This window comes from Gigantopelta aegis, chromosome 5, assembly GCF_016097555.1.
Source record: "Gigantopelta aegis isolate Gae_Host chromosome 5, Gae_host_genome, whole genome shotgun sequence".
NCBI lineage: Eukaryota > Metazoa > Mollusca > Gastropoda > Neomphalida > Peltospiridae > Gigantopelta > Gigantopelta aegis.
This window is the reverse complement of record NC_054703.1, coordinates 21,499,214-21,516,730: the sequence shown is the minus strand read 5'-3', so window position 1 is coordinate 21,516,730 and position 17,517 is coordinate 21,499,214. Positions and strand designations below refer to the sequence as shown.

At 40.0% G+C, this 17,517-nt stretch overlaps 1 protein-coding gene across 1 annotated transcript in view; it reads right to left on the bottom strand.

The window, feature by feature from the left end:
• The window catches only part of LOC121373397 (multiple epidermal growth factor-like domains protein 10), a 57,419-nt gene extending 41,426 nt beyond the window's left edge, over nt 1–15,993 (bottom strand). The window contains exons 1-3 of the mRNA XM_041500040.1: nt 15,935–15,993; nt 13,236–13,319; nt 7,133–7,459 (exon numbers count right to left, since the gene is read on the bottom strand). Of these exons, the coding sequence (XP_041355974.1) occupies nt 7,133–7,459; nt 13,236–13,305 (397 nt within the window). The 5' untranslated portion in view covers nt 13,306–13,319; nt 15,935–15,993. The remainder of the gene's footprint in view (nt 1–7,132; nt 7,460–13,235; nt 13,320–15,934) is intronic.
• Between the last annotated feature and the right edge of the window lie 1,524 nt (nt 15,994–17,517).

Sequence of the window (17,517 nt, the reverse complement as noted above, 5' to 3'; positions counted from 1 at the left end):
AATACTTTAGTTCTCTTGTCTCCCATAATTGGTTTGAAGCAATACTAAGTTTGTGTTATTTATTTAGTCTATGTTATAATGACTTGGTGTGGAGACAGGAGTTGGTTTGGTCATTCTACGACCATACCAGTCAAAATTATTAGGTAGAACGCTAGGTTTGCTACTAGTAATTGGTACCCCGAGGTGGTGCTTAAAAGTAAGACAGGCTGCGTGTGTGGCTAATCTAATTGACTCCTCATCAGTGTTTCCCTTAACAGGAGCCCCTAATGAACCGTCCAGAAACAGTCCAGTCAGTATGTGCATAAGTTGCACTGCTGTAATGGGCTGCTCTGGACCGTTAATAAATCTTGTTTTGATCAAAGGTGGGGGCTTTACATTGGCGTCCCCAACATTGTGATTAACAGGTCTGAGAAGGGGGGGGGGGGGGGGGGGGGCTAGAGGTGTGTGTCTATGGTGCATGACGGGATTATGAGCCCTTGGTGGGTGATCGGATGACTCCCTTAGCTTGGAGTTGAGTACCCGGACTGCTTCCTGATAGTGGTGGCACTCCTGGCTATGTGAATAGTGCTGACCCCTACAGTTGGCACAGTTAAGCGTTTTGGTACATGGGTTATCCTGTCCCTGTTTTGGGTGTTTCTCCCCACACCTAAAGCATACAGGGTCCTCCCTGGACCTACATTTCCTAATGCTATGTCCCCACCTCTGGCACTGTACACACTTAATGGGTTTTGGGCAGAACGGCAGCAGGGGGTAAGCTTGTCCTCTAAATAGTATCTGGTCAGCACAGTTATTTTTATTTTTAAGGAGGATGTCCCAAAATCCATTCCTCCAAATAGTAACATTTTGGATCTCGAGGTCAGAGTTTTCTTTAGTTAGTACATTTTGTAGTTGGACAGCAGATAGCAGTCCGGGTGGCATCCTGACCAACCGTCTGCTGGTGAAATCTTGTAGTTTAGAGTTTTTGTTAACAGATTCTTTTCTAGGGCCGACCACTGAAAACTGGGGTGGTACGGCAGCTCCCACACTCTGAAGGGGGGCGATCCCAGAACCGCCCCTGGCAGGTTCCACCCCTTTGTAAAAAACATTGGGTAACTGAGTGCTCTTAGTTAGTGGAGTGGGGCTAAAGGGTTTAGGCGGGAGTGGGGGGTACTCCTCGTCAAAAACCGGAAGACTGATTTTTTTCTTTATTGGTTCACCCCCGGGCCGAGTAGATTTTAATGTTGGTCTACGTTTATGGGGAGGGGACTGATTGGTAGTGGTATGCAAAAAGTCCTTTCTGACTGGGTCTTTATTTTTCTCGTTAAATTGCAGGCTACGTTTAGTTCTTTTTGGTTTGACTTCAGTAAAGTCCGAGGGTGTATTAGAAGCTATGGGACCAAAGATGAAGCATGGCTCGTCACCCCATATACCCTCCGCAACCGGTGGGGTGGGTTTTTTATGGGGGGCAGTGGTATCTTTTGTTTGGGGAGATGTTGTTATATTTGACACAGACGCTCTAACACTAGGTTCAGAATGTTGTTTACTTTTGGGAGGTACGGAGATTTCCGGAGAAGGTAGATTACTTGTTAGAGACATCTCGGCCGTCTCCGAACACACTTCGGAAGGTGTCGGAGACTGCCGAGTGGCATGCGAATCAGCTGGAGACCGCGTGTCGGGAGTTTGGTTAGGCTTACCTGGTGTTCGAATGTTGACGTCTGAGGGTTGAGTGCGGACCTGAACGGAGCCAAGCACTTCGGGTTGTTTACTTTGTTTAGGGCTAATGTTTATGTTACTGGGGGGGATTGAGTTTAATACATGTATGCTGATGGATGGTTTGGCTGAGTTGGGGGTCCTGGGAATATCCTAACTCTGAGTGGGAGGGGGTAGGGGTGTGTGGATAGTTCAGGCTCTTATTAGTCTCTGCGGGCTCTTGGTAGACCGTTTCCAACAGGACTACCACTTTCTCTCTAGTGATGGGGACGGGACGGAGGTGAAAATAGCTACCCAGTTTGAGGAGGGGGAGTATCTGTGTTGGAATGGATGAAAACCCTTCCGTCCGAGAGCCTGGTGAAATAGAAGACAGAAGTTTCTAGACTGAAAGAGGAGTCAGCTGAGATAGAATTAATAGATTCTTGAAGATAGAAATATTCGTAGAGGTTGGGGGTTTTCCCGGCAAAGTGGACTGTCTAACTCCAGAAATGGGGGGAGGGGGAGGGGGTGGGGGAGTGGGGGGGGTTATTGCTTACTTTACTTTTCTTAGCTGTATCATTGCCGGAAAATTTCTCATAAATATCATCTGCCAACAGCCTGTAGCGGTTGGCAGTAGAAACATTATATTTACCTGCCTCTTCGTCTGTTTTGTGGGTCACCCCGGATGCTACTCGTCTCTTTCTAACTCCCTCATGGTACGGTGTGGGGGGTAGAAACTTCTTCTTCTTCCGTACCGTTTTGGCTGGAGATGGTGGTGGTGAAGAAGACTTGGGTGACCCACTGGCTTTAGTTGATGTTGTATCTAGTTGTGCGCTTATTAGTATCTTCTGGGGTATCTTCTTGGAGCTCCGTAACCACGACGTCAGAAGAACTGTCGGACAGTTCGGCGAGTTCCGAAAATTTATCGTTGAGCTCGTCGGGGGCTCTGGCGATCTTACCCCCCCCCCCCCCCCCGGGGGGGGGGGGGGGGGGGGGGGGGGGGGGGGGGGTGGGGGGGTGGGGGGGGGGTGTGAAGAGTCGGTAAAAGATTCATCAAATTCGGTAATGTCCGGCTCGGGTTTATAGGATTTATGGAGAATGTCTGCCATAATTCCTCGAACTGTTTTCCGGTATTGAGGGGGTATTGGGGTGTTCAAGTCATGAATGGAGGGGGTAGAGGCATCCAAAGGTACACTCCTCGTCATCCCACTCTGTTTTTGGGATTAACACTTGACATTTTGGGTTCCGTATTATCATCATTATTGGAAATGTTTTGATTATAACTGTTGTCATGAATTATCTCCAACACATCAGGTTCGAAATCTGTCATGACGGCCTGGCAAAGGTCAAGTTGTTGTTTGTTATTAAATTAAATTTTGGCTTAAAACTGGTTTTACAAATGAAATTACTTACTTTAAAGTTGATACAATTAAAGTATAACTATCAATATTATCTTAAATAGTAGCTGGCACTAATAAAAAACAATAATTAAGAGTTAATACAACAAAATACAAATTACAATAGTTTAAACGGAAAGCAAAAGGGCAGCCATTTTTTCTAAACACGAAGGACGGTCTGAGGACGTGAAAGTAGACAGTTTTTAAGGTTATTACGGTAAATCTCGATCCTCGAACGGAGCCTGTAATAAAAAAACAATGGCAAATACAATAACTAGTGACTTACACTTGTCCCGAGTGGTGATAGTAAAAGATTAAAGAGCTCAAGGCGTTAACTAATTCCTCAACGAATACACAACCTCTCCCAATGCAAGAATCTAGTGACGAGAACAAGAATAGAATGACAAGAATCGAATGCTCGTGCAATGGGGTTCCTGCAATTAATATTGACCAATCACACTTCGCCTTTTATAACGTTATTTGGGAGCATACAAATTCTAAAAATATCGGGCGAGTCTATTTTAGTGGCCGCAGTACAGCAAACCATACCAATACGTACGGGATGGGTTATCAGTCTTCAATTTTACATTACAAATTATTTATTTATTAAAAAAAACTAAAAACTAAATCAGTCTTCAGTTTTACATTACAAATTATTTATTTTATAAAATAAAACATGTTTTAAGGCATTCGTAATTCACACGAAACATGTCGTATACCCTCAGGATAATTCGGAATGTTTTCAAATTATTTTTAAATCACTGGCATGATTCTGCAAGTAAGGTTTTGATTGGTGGACATGGGCTCCAACTGGCTGCTGTTAGATACACATGTAATAGTGGAGCTAATTTTAATTAGATTGCCTGTTTAAGTGATTCTGAACATACCGTATTTCCTATAATAAGCGCCCGGGCCCTTGTTCATTTTAAAATGGTTGCAGACCCGGCGTTTATTGGAGATCCGGACTTTATTTGTTCAAACAAAGTTTAGAAATTAAAGCTAAAAACTAAACACTTTTTATTTTATTTTATTTAGCTTAAACTTTAATTTCGAACTGAAACCAAACTTTAAACTTTAACAAAACAATGAACAAATTAACAAGTAAAGTGCCTAAATTATGCCAGGGAGTAATCAGTTTTCGTCTGTCTTACCCAGCGTTTATTGGAGGCCCGGCATTTATTAGAGGTCCGGCGTTTATTGGAGGCCCGGCACTGATTAGAGGTTCGGCGTTTATTTCATTGCAAAGTGTTACAGATCCGGCACTTATTAGAGGAAATACGGTACATAAAGTGCACGAGACAGTGGGATAACTGCCCCCATAGTGCTGGAGAAAAAACTCAAATTCGGATAAAAATTATACAGATATTCTGTCAAAATTTGCTAACTTGAGACCTTTTTACCATGTATTTCTATCATTCTATTCTCAAAATGAGTTGTAATCCATGTAAAAAAAAAAAAATAAAAATAAAAAAAATAAAAAAATAAAATAAAAAAAAATGCGTAGTGATTCGTTTGCAACCCTATATAGCTGTTTGGTAGTAATGCTAATATGAAAAAAAAAATTGTGTTATCCAGATTCGGGAAATTTTGTTTAATTCAGGCAAAAAACAGTCTTCCCCGTACACAAATGGGAGCCCGTACATCTATGTGAACAAGCCTCAAGTTACACGAACTTATATCACGGCATGATTTTTCATCTGACTAATTTGGGCACAACGGGGACTTTTCTCTTTTCTGAATTCGTTGATGTCATAACATCTTTATTTAAAAGAACATTTTAACTTGTTTATTTTGAACTTTTAAATGGCATGTTTAACAAAATCTGTATGGTCTTGAATTATTTTCAATATTACTGGAATTGGAATAACAGTGTTTTGGAATCCATATCATTTTTTTTCTTCTCACACCTACATCAAACTTTATGAAATAATGTTATTAAATTAAAATGAATTATAGAACATCATTTTCTTTCAAAAATAAAAAAATAAAAAAAAATAAAAATAAAAATAAATAAATAATAATAATAATAATAAAAAGAGTAATATATACTATACATACATGTATACAATTGTAGTAGGAAAAGCACTAAATTATAAAGATACATGTAAGTAAAACATACACACTTGCAAGAGTCCTTTTTATTTATCCACAACGTATTCTTGTTAAAAACCTGTAAAAATATTGGTTATTAAAGCTTTAGAGCAAAATGTGATAAACGCAAAGTATATGTACATTATTCCTGTTTAAATACCGCATTTCGTATTTGCGCATTTGAACAAAATTTAGAGAGGGCGGTGAAGTGCTTAATTTGCAGGTGTGTGTGTGTGTTGTGGGGTGAGGGGGAGTGATATATTTTTTAAATGGTGTGCGATTTCATGACTGAATAAGTTAATCTCTTCATAGCTCGAGTCACCTCTATAGCCCTCCCATTATAGATATGTTGTAGAGGAGGGCTAGAGGGGACCGTGTGTAATACTTCGGCAATCGTCGACGCCTCCCCTTATAGATATGTTGTAGAGGAGGGCTAGAGGGGACCGTGTGTAATACTTCGGCAATCGTCGACGACTCCCCTTATAGATATGTTGTAGAGGAGGGCTAGAGGGGACCGTGTGTAATACTTCGGCAATCGTCGACGCCTCCCCTTATAGATATGTTGTAGAGGAGGGCTAGAGGGGACCGTGTGTAATACTTCGGCAATCGTCGACGACTCCCCTTATAGATATGTTGTAGAGGAGGGCTAGAGGGGACCGTGTGTAATACTTCGGCAATCGTCGACGCCTCCCCTTATAGATATGTTGTAGAGGAGGGCTAGAGGGGACCGTGTGTAATACTTCGGCAATCGTCGACGACTCCCCTTATAGATATGTTGTAGAGGAGGGCTAGAGGGGACCGTGTGTAATACTTCGGCAATCGTCGACGCCTCCCCTTATAGATATGTTGTAGAGGAGGACTAGAGGGGACCGTGTGTAATACTTCGGCAATCGTCGACGCCTCCCCTTATAGATATGTTGTAGAGGAGGGCTAGAGGGGACCGTGTGTAATACTTCGGCAATCGTCGACTACCAAATGGTAGCCAGCTACTGTGTCTTATGTACACGTTTTTTCCTAAATCTGATACCACAGAGCTTTAATTTGATTATTCTCGAGTCCAGTCGTGACATTAAACTTACATGTTGTTAGCCAGTACCAACGTGTCACGTGGGCACACACTTTGCTCTACGTCGCCACAAGAAAGCATATACAACGCAGGTTCGTTTCGCATAGAGGCATCAGGATCTTTTTCATGTAGCATTGGTACTGGTTAACAACATGTAAGCTTAATATCATGACTGGACTTAAGAATAGTCAAACTAAAGCTCAGTGGCACCAGACTTAGGTGTGGGTGGAGTGGGGTGGAGTGGTATGGGAATATGTATTTTAGACACAGTAGCTGTCTACCATTTGGTCGTCGACGATTGCCGAAGTATTACACACAGTCCCCTCTAGCCCTCCTCTACAGTATATCTATAAGGGAAGGCGTCGACGATTGCCGAAGTATTACACACGGTCCCCTCTAGCCCTCCTCTACAGTATATCTATAAAGGAAGGCGTCGACGATTGCCGAAGTATTGCACACAGTCCCCTCTAGCCCTCCTCTACAACATATCTATAAAGGGAGGCGTCGACGATTGCCGAAGTATAATTACACACGGTCCCCTCTAGTCCTCTACAATATATCTATCGACAATTGCCGAAGTATTACACAGAGTCCCCTCTAGTCCTCCTCTACAATATATCTATCGACGATTGCCGAAGTATTACACACAGTCCCCTCTAGTCCTCCTCTACAATATATCTATCGACGATTGCCGAAGTATTACACACAGTCCCCTCTAGTCCTCCTCTACAATATATCTATAAAGGAAGGCGTCGACGATTGCCGGAATATTTCACACAGTCCCCTCTAGTACCTACCAGCCTGTAGACCGATGGCCTAACCACGACGCCACCGAGGCCGGTCAGAGCCATAACGTCGTACACCATTTCAAAAATATATCCCCCTCACCGACCCCAGTATGCATACGTACCATATACCACCACTTCGGTAGTTGCCGCGGCAATAACCAATCCACTAAGATCTTGCACCGTACAGTTCCACCATCCACCGTCTCCGGGGCCCACTTGGTTCATAACGAAATAATATTTATTCTCGTAACAGCGAACTCGATATCCTTTCTTGGATAGCTTCCTGTCTTCATAACAGCCCCATGAATTTATGAGCATCCTAGCATATTGGCTTTCGTGATAAAATGTAGTATTAAATTCCTCAGGTGTATTGCCCAACACGGCAGTAAGTACAAAACGTTGACCTATTATTGCATATTTTTCCGTTGAGAAAAAACTTATGTTCACACCTGTAAAAAAGACAAAATATATATATTACCCATATCGTACTGGCTTTGCAATTCGTGAAAATATGGTTTTCACATATCACTCGTTGATAGAAAAATCGTATTCGAAAAAACCTATGAAATAGCCTCTATTTATTTATTATCCATATAGTCTACAAACGGTCACATAAATATCGTATTTTCCCTCTATCTTTATGACATAGGCTATAATATAATACATTGAAAACTGTTATAGCACACTTCTGACGTCAATGTAGTTGCTATATGGCAGCTGCAAGCTTGCGATGGTCGTGGCTATGATATTGACATCATTCCGCGTCACTATAATTGATATGGCTGATGTTATATATAGAATACTAAATGAGCTTGCCTGTCATACCATTTTTAGGAAATGAGTGAACAGGTTTCGTATCTGACGAGCTTTCGCTCGTCAAATCCCAATACAATCTGATTAAAATTAGCTTTACTGGTCTACCAGAAGATCTAACAGCATTGCATTGACTTCCATGTCCAGATGACATTTCGTATCTAAATGTTTTAATAATTTAAATATCGACCAATCACACTTCGCCTTTTATAACGTTATTTGGGAGCATACAAATTCTAAAAATATCGGGCGAGACAGTTATGTGGCTGCCGTACCGCGAACCATACCAATACCGGGTTAAGCGACTGCTTAACTGCAAAATATATAACTCCAGGTGTTTACTTTATTTTTAAAAGAACTAAATCAATCTTCAATTTTCCATACCAAATTATTTATTTTATAAAATAAAACCTGTTTTAATGCATTGGCGAGATTAGTCTGGTCCCCGCCCCCCCCCCCCCTTCCCATCCCCCCAGCTACGGCCCTTATTAAACTTGGAACGTTTAGCCAGACGGCATCGTGTAGTTGCCACTGGATAATAAGCTAAAATTATTTACAAACAAGTTTGTTTTGTTTAATGATACCACTAGAGAACATTGATTTATTAATTATTGGCTATTGGATGTCAAACATTTGGTAATTTTGCTTACAGTCTTAGAGAGGAAACCCGCTCTATTTTTCCATTAGTAGCAAGGGAACTTTTATATGCACCGTCCCACAGGCAAGATAGCATATACCACGGCCTTTGATATACCAGTCGTGATGCACTGGCTGGAACGAGAAATAGCCCAATGGGTCTAGTGACGGTAATCGATCCCAAACCGACTGCGCACCAAGCGAGAGCTTTACCACTGGGCTATGTTCCGCGTCCAACTTATTAACAAATACTTCCTTGTTGGTTTGTAAATACACGTTTTCACGTTGGTTATGTCAATACTAAAGATAAAAATTACTGCCAATTATAAGGCTATTTCTTAAAACCTTATTAAACACCTCTTAAAGGGACATTCCTGAGTTTGCTGCAGTTTTTAAGATGTTATCGACTAACAGAGACTTTTTAACGATTGTAATTTTACATATCAAATATATTTTTCTGCATAAAATATTAGTGGCTGTATGTTAAACGTGTTTCTGATCGTTCTAATATTTGTACTAGGTTAAATTTGATTTTATTTCCTAAAATAAATTTTTTCGTACGTACCAAATTATTTAAAGACAAAATCCAGTTTGGGCTTCTTACAAATATTAAGACGACCAGAAACTCATTGAATATACAGACACTGATATTCTAAACAAGAAAATATATTTAATTAGTAAGTTTAATCTTAGAAATATTTTATTAGTCGGAAACATCTTACAATGCAGCAAACTCAGGAATGTCCCTTTAACTTTATATTTTACGTTAATTTGTTACCTTTTTTTATTTTTATGACGTTACATGATTTGAACAAATTTTTTTCCGCGTATGATAAAATGGGTTTGTGTGTGGAGTGTTTCCGAATCGTCCTAGAATAAACAGACCTTAGCTTACAAATTTAATGTTATATTACTGTAAGTAAACAGGCAGGAACAATATAAGTTGTAGAAGCATCACGAGGGGTATATGGCTTTTTATGTACCCTCTGTGTGTTCTTTTACCCCGAGCCGAAGGCGAGGGGGTAAAAGAGCACACAGAGGGTACATAAAAAGCCATATACCCTGAGAGATGCTTCTACAACGAATTTATCTTGCCGACATGTTAAACCATATAGCCAAATAATTAAAATAACGCCAGACAATAATTGTTAACAATTTATTACCGGAGGAGCCGTACCACGCGGACGCGAACGAAAGCACTTGCCAGTGACGAAAAATAGTTCCATCGATAAACGAGTTTTTAACTTCAAATGTTTGTAATACGAAATTGTCTGAAACAGATATTAATAAAAAAAACATAAAAAAAAAACACTTTTTTTTATCAGAAATGTATGTAGTAAAAAAAAAAAAAAAAATAGTGTATTTTATAGTAAAAATAAAATTAATTGTGTATACTTGATTGATTATCAATGTTATTTATAATCTAATTATTGCTTTAGCATTAACTGGGGCGGCTGGAAACTTGGAAATTACAGACGGGGTATAAGAGAATTTGGCTCCGCCCACAGAGGGATAAGGGATTTGTCCAACGGCAAACAACCAATGAGATTAAAGAATTTTACATGAAGGCGAGATAATAATCGATCACCATTGTCAGGTGTGGATTATAAGACTCCATCATATGAGGTGGTGGAAATTTCGGACTGGGACGAGACTTGCCAATCCCAACCCTCGAGACAAAATGTTTTTAAAAGCGCCTCGATAATAATTAATTATACCGCGGTTCTCACACACGAAAGTCCCTTTGATACAGACATTTTGAGGTATGACGCTATGGAATTGAATGCAACAACAGTCAACAGTTGGGGGTATGGCGGGGGGTGGGGGGGGAGGGATCTCTTACAGTATTACTATTAAGATAAAAGTAATTAATTTTGTCAAAAGGTTAACTTAAAAAAAAAAAATCTGCAACAAAATTTGGATATGGCGCCATATATACCCGTTTTACCCTCTGGCAGAAACCCTGTGGTCATAATTACCTAATCTATACCTCTACAATGTTGATTATGATAGATTAATACATACATACGTCCATAAATATATACTCTTCAAAAGAAGAAACGCAAAACCACATTGTCGTAACATTTGGAAAATTGATTTAATTATTGAATGGTGAGTCCGATAATTACCAAATGTTGCAGGATTGTTCACAATTCACTCTAGTCCATTGTGAGTAAGTGATAGGACACACCACCAAGGTCAAGGTCATCTGGAGTCAATACCGGGTGTGGCCTCCGCGTGTGTTGACAACTGCCTGGCACCGCCTGCCCATTGAAGCAACCAGAGTACGGATGACGTCCCGGGGGATGGTGGCCCACTCGGCCTGCAAGGCTGCTGCCAGCTCGGGCAGGGTCTGGGGCTGTGCTTGTCGCTGTCAGAGGCGTCGGTCCAACTCGTCCCATAGATGCTCAATTGGGTTCAAATCCGGTGATATCGATGGCCAAGGAAGGACATTAATGTTGTTGTTTTGTAGGAAAGCCGTTGTGAGACGTGCTGTGTGAGGCCTGGCGTTGTCATGTTGGAACACTGCGTTGGCGTTGGCCATAACTGGAACGATGTGTGGCCGGAGGATCTGGTCAATGTAGCCCTGTGCATTCAGGTTGCCCTGCACGTGGACCAGGTCAGTTCTGCCAGTGTGTAAGATGGCTGCCCACACCATGACACTACCCCCGCCGAATCTGTCCACTTCCTGCACGCAGTTTGCCGCATAACGTTCACCACGACGCCTATACACGCGACATCTTCCATCATGACGTCGGAGCAGAAATCGGGACTCGTCACTGAACCACACCGGTCTCCATCGCAGTTGAGGCCATTGTCGATGAATCTGGCACCACTGCAGTCGGAGTCGACGGTGTTGTGGTGTTAAGATGACACCTCGAACTGGACGTCTGGCACGAATTCCTACCTCACATAGGCGGTTCCGTACGGTCTGGTCGGATATCCTGCGCAAACCTGGTATTGCTGCGGCTGTGGAGGTGGCAGTAGTCAATCGTTTCCGAAGGTGGCGTACCCGGATGTAGCGGTCCTGCCCGGGGGTAGTGACCCGTGGTCGACCGGATCTAGGGAGGTCACGTGTTGATCCATGTTGCTGGTAACGGTCCCACAGTCTGGAGATGGTGCTTGGGGACACATGGAATGCCCTGGCAACGGCCGTTCTGGATTCGCCTGCGTCTAGTCTGCCGATGGCATTGTTTCTCTGCGGTTCACTGAGACGTGGCATGTCCTGGATTGTCAACTGTCGGCCAGATACAGAGGCCAGGCAAGCGAACACCCTGCACTTTTATACTGTCGGTGTTCATGTTGCACGTGCAGACAACGCACGTGCAGTGGTGACATGGTTTGCACGTGGCTGCGTTTTTGCGAATATTCACATTTTGGAACTTTATTGTACAGTAGCTGCGTTTTATCGAATGTAACCGTAGGAATGTGTTTGAGACATGCAATGACCTTATATTCACAAAGCATGAACCGGTAGGAAACATAAAATCGGAGTTATAACCCATTTGTACCCTTTTGCGTTTCTTTTTTTGAAGAGTATAGAACATACATACATATCTGTATCCGTATCGTTTTATGTATTATTATATACATGTGTATAGGAACCTAAACGCAATAAGATGTGTCTTGTGATGTCATACACTCACTGTAAAGAAGATTTGGAATTGGACAAGCCTTTGAAAGCATAGCTTTCGACGAATTATAGTTTAAAGGGACATACCCTAGTTTTTAAACATAAAGGCATATATGTTTTACTATTAGAGCCGTTTTGATAACTGAAATCATACATTACTTAGATTGTATTGTTTAGAGTATCCAGTTCCGTACATTCGAAGTGTTTTTTGTCATCTTGGTGTGTTTAATGTCACAAAATGCATTTCTCATATTTTTTAAAACGCAGGTGCGTCTGAGAAGTAACAGTTATGGAGACGACTTTTAGTTTATTTTCAGAGGGTATATTTCACCATTTCAAAGTCACAAACTCATGTTTCACTCAATTGTAACTAATTTATCCAAATGTATTACAGGTTTGTAGATTTTTACACGTTGAAACTAGGGTGTGTCCCTTTAAAATGTCTCATACATATAGCTTCAGACGAGTTTCAAACAGCTGTCAAGTAGCTCGAGTGTGTGTAATACTTCGGCAATCGTCGACTACCAAATGGTAGCCAGCTACTGTGTCTGAATTACGCATTCCCCTCTACCTCCTCTAGCAGAAACACTGATGTAAGTTTAATGTTATAATTCGACTCGGGAATAATCGAACTATAAGTCACTGTCTATGAAAAAAAAAAAAGCTGGCTACCATTTGGTCATCGACAATTGCAGAAGTATTACACACAGTCATCTCTAGCGTTATTCTCACATATAATACATTAACGCTAGATGACACTCGAGCTACTTCCAAAAAGCCTGGAATATTACTTATACAGAGGCTTTTTATAACCGGCCTCGGTGGTATTGTGGTTAAGCCATCGGACATAAGACTAGTAGGTACTGGGTTCGCAGCCCTACTGCTGCTGCTAGCAATACTACTACCACTACTACCACTGCTACTACTACAGGTACCACTGCTACTAATACCATAAGGAAATCGTGCTTGAACCTTAATTGGATATATATACGGTAAGCACGAAAGTAAGTTGAAATGAAATGAAATGAAACGAAATGAAATTAAATGAAATTAAATAACACCTGGAAAGAAGCCATTATGTTCCAATCTTAAGAGTAAAATAAAACAATTCTAATAATAAAATAGTGCATTATGAAATTTACCTGCTTCAGACTGGTCAGCCATTAGGATTATCACCACCGTAAAGATGATGCAGAACTTTGAGAAAGTCATACCTGTCAATAATGCTGAAATGCAAATAATAATCATCATCATCGTCATTGTTGTATAAAATATTACAGAAGTGATAACTGTATTTGAAAAAAAGGTAAAACATAGTACATGTATCAAGTTTGTTTTGTTTAACGACACCACTGGAGCACATTGATTTTTTAATCGTCGGCTACTGAATGTCAAACATTTGGTCATTTTGACATATAGTCTTTTTTAGTAGTTAGGGGCAGGACGTAGCCCAGTGGTAGAGCGCTCGCTCGATGCGCGATCGGTCTGGGATTGATCCCCGTCGGTGGGTCCATTGGGCTATTTTTCGTTCCAGCCAGAGCACCACGACTGGTATATCAAAGGCCGTGGTATGTACTACCCTGTCTGTGGGATGGTGCATATAAAAGATCCCTTGCGGCTAATCGAAAAGAGCAACCCATGAAATGACCACAGCGGGTTTCCTCTCTTAACCATATGTTTGATGCCATATAACGGTGAATAAAATATGCTGAGTGTGTCGTTAAATAAATCATTTCTTTCTTTTTTTAGTAAGTAGCAAGGGATCTTCATATGTACCATCCTACAGACAGGATGGCACACACCACGGCCTGTGATATACCAGGCGTGGTGCACTGACTGTTACGAAACATAGAATCAGTTTCAGCCAGGACTTTTACAAGGTAGGACATTCGTTTCTTTAATTAGAAAGTGGTCGAACACTAAAGTCCGAACCAAAATGTTAACAACTACGATAAATTGCTCTCCTACTTTTATTTTTCGTTAGATTTCACCCACATTTTGTCCAGACAGAAATCTAGAAAAAAACATTACAATGACACAGATTCCACATACTAGATGATAACCATGTCAGCTATATCGACTTCGCTGAGATCGCATTGGCAAAAAGCATGTAAGTTTGTGCTGGCTGCCATTTTGACTTTTTATGGAATATTCTCAGAGGGGTGAAAGGATATGACTTAATCTAAAAACGTCATAACATGTTATGATATAAAAGCAAACGTGATGACGTCATATTACTTTTTTAGTATTATTTGTTTGTTTAAAGATATCACTAGAGATCATTGATTTTATATTATTTGTATCACATACTTTGGAGGCTTTCATCCCTCTTGAAAATTATTCCATAAAAAAGCAAAATGGCAGACGGCAGAAAACTGCATGTATTGTCCTATGCTATCTCAGCGAAGTCAATACTGGCGAGATCGTAACAGTCTCATATGTGGAATCTGTGTCACTGTAATGTTTTTTTCACAACTTGTGTCTGGATAAAAATTTTGGGGAAATGTAACAGTATTTAAAGGTAGGAGAGTAATTTATTGTAGGGCAACGATCCCAGTATTCGACCACTTAAGAAAGAACGGATTATAACGTGTTCATTCTATTGACATTTGTTAATATTTGTTTTTCTTCGTAAATACTTACTGGCAATGCTATTCATTGAATATACCCACATTTTGTTCATGCGGTAGGCTATACGCTAACTAGAGTAGGTTTGAGTGCCGCAAGGAACAGTATGCAGTATTCGACCAGCTGACCCAGTATTCGACCACTTTCTAATTAACTAATAAAACTAAACTTTGAAGTTTATTTTATAGTAAATGCAGCATATATAAAACAACTAAATCCAAAAAGTGTTGATTTTAACAACTGTAACACATATGCATGCATTTACGCACGCACGCACATGCTTATATACACATTCACACACGCACACATACTTTCTGATAAACAGTCTCTTTGGTCATATCTCAATTTACAGATGATATTAGACTGAAAATAAAATAAAACATAATTCTGTAAGTCCTGACAAACAGCACCAAAAGACATAAAAGTAGTAAATTTGTATCCTCTAGCTTTTCTATTCGTCGAATACTGGGGCAACCCTTTCTATCATGTCATTATTTGATCACGTGGTCACGTGATTGAAATTATAATGACTGACGTCACATTGCACTGCCAGCTCCATTTGATTATAAATAAAAACCTTAACGACATTTTCAAAGATTTCAAATGGATTTAAAGTATTGCAAATGTTCACGGGATGTTGGATGGTGTAATAGCATGCTATAAAAATGGCCGACGTTCATATTATCACTATAGCCGATGAATATATACTTACGTTCATTCACATGGTTATCGTCTGCTATTGCGTTTCCGGAAGAAAGAATGTTCACCCTGTCGCATATGCTCAAAATACGCTAGGAAAATCTCTATACTATTCAGTTTAAACGAGTATGGTAATTGATTACATACACTGGTCGAATACTGGGTACTGGTCGAATACTGGGGTCACTGCGCTAGTTGTTAACAATTTGGTTCGGACTTTAGCTGGGTCATCTGATCTGGTAGATCATTGAACACTGTTCGCTGCGGAACTCAAACGTAATCTGCATATAGCCTACACAATTTAGATCTACTTCAGGAATAGCATTGGCAGTAAGTAAGTACGAAGAAAAACAAATATTTGCAAATGCCAATAAAACGAAAAAGTGGTCGAATACTGGGGCTGTTGACCGTATCAAAAACAACATGGCGGCCTTAACGCCGTGAACGTAGTTTTATCATTAGGCCTATGTATTACAGTTTTAGTTATTTCTGAACCGAATATTTTTAAACTTACACACATGAATGGTCTTTTTCTTTGTTTTTGTTAGTTCTAAAACACTTTCAGTTTTCTTCTTGCGTCAGGCCAAACTGAAATTATTTACAAAAAAACATTGATTTTGATGATGGGACGGACTTTTTATAGACGTCTTGGACATGGTATAGATTATTACACGATAACTGTACATAAGTACTGTTAAACGAGTTGTATTGTATTGGGCATTGTCAAAAATAGAGTGGCTGGTCAAATGTTTCATTCACTGCTTCGACCAATTATAATTAAATTTGATTTAGCATGTAAAAACCTCACCTTATCATTCCATAGTCTCCTTCCACCGTTTTCCTTTATTAAACCACGATGACGTCATAACGACGTCTTACTTGAGGTTTCCGGTTATGACATACCTTGGAACTTGGAGCATGTCGTTAAAGTGACAGACATTTAAAAAAAAAAATATTTTAAAAATACCACGACCTAGTTTTTACTATTATAACCGTTTTAGATAATTGAAGTGTTTCTGGTCATCCTAGTTTTTCTAACACCACGAAATGCATTTTTAATCATTTTAAAAACGCAAGTACCTCTGAGAAGTACATTATGGAGACGAGCTCAATAGTCCGTCACACACTGACAGGGAACGCAGTTTTTCATGTCGTGGAAGATACTACACGTTATTTATTTCTGATCTGACTGTTAAATTGGACACTAAAAAAAGTGTTTTGTTTTGGTTTTGTTTTTGTTTGTTTGTTATTTTTGTCTTAATTGTTATTGTTGGGGGGGGGGGGGGGGGGGTATTATAATTTCCAGAACACTTTTACCTTTCATCATATGTCAAACCAAACTAAAATTATTTACACCACCACCCCCCACCCCCCCCCCCCCCCAAAAAAAAAAAAAAACAACACATTTTTGTAGGACTATATAGTCTACTTTTTAAGGATCTTATTTCGTGATCGCAGCTGCCATACTAAGTAAACACTTTCATTATTTTAAAGAATGACCCTCCTCAATGTGAATTATTGCCAGTGTACCCTCACAGTGCGCCACATTCTATATTGGTGGAATGGAAACATCTACACAAATTTTAAAAATGTACATACCTTAATATTCGTATTGTATTGTGTAAAACGTTGTTGTTTTGGGTTAGGCTTTTTTACTTAATTATTATATAAGTTTGATTTTTTTTTTTTTTTTTTTTTTTTTTTTCATTCCCGTTCATATACTTATCTTTGTTTGACACTCAATTGTTGATGTGTATTTTTGTGCTAGGTAGCGACGAGACGTAGCCCAGTGGTAAAGCGAGTTGCTTGATGCGCGGTCGGTTTGTGATCGATTCCCGTCGGTGCGCTCATTAGGCTATTTCTCGTTGCAGCCAGTGTACCACGACTCAGGCTGGTATATCAAATACCGTGGTATTTACTATCCTGTCTGTGGGATTCTACATATAAAAAATCCCTTGCTGCTAATGGAAAAATGTAGTGGGTTTTGTCTCTAAGACTATATAAAAAAATACCACATATTCGACATCCAACAGCCGATGATTTATAAATCAATGTGCTCTAGTGGTGTCGTCAAACAAAACAGACTTTTAACTTTAT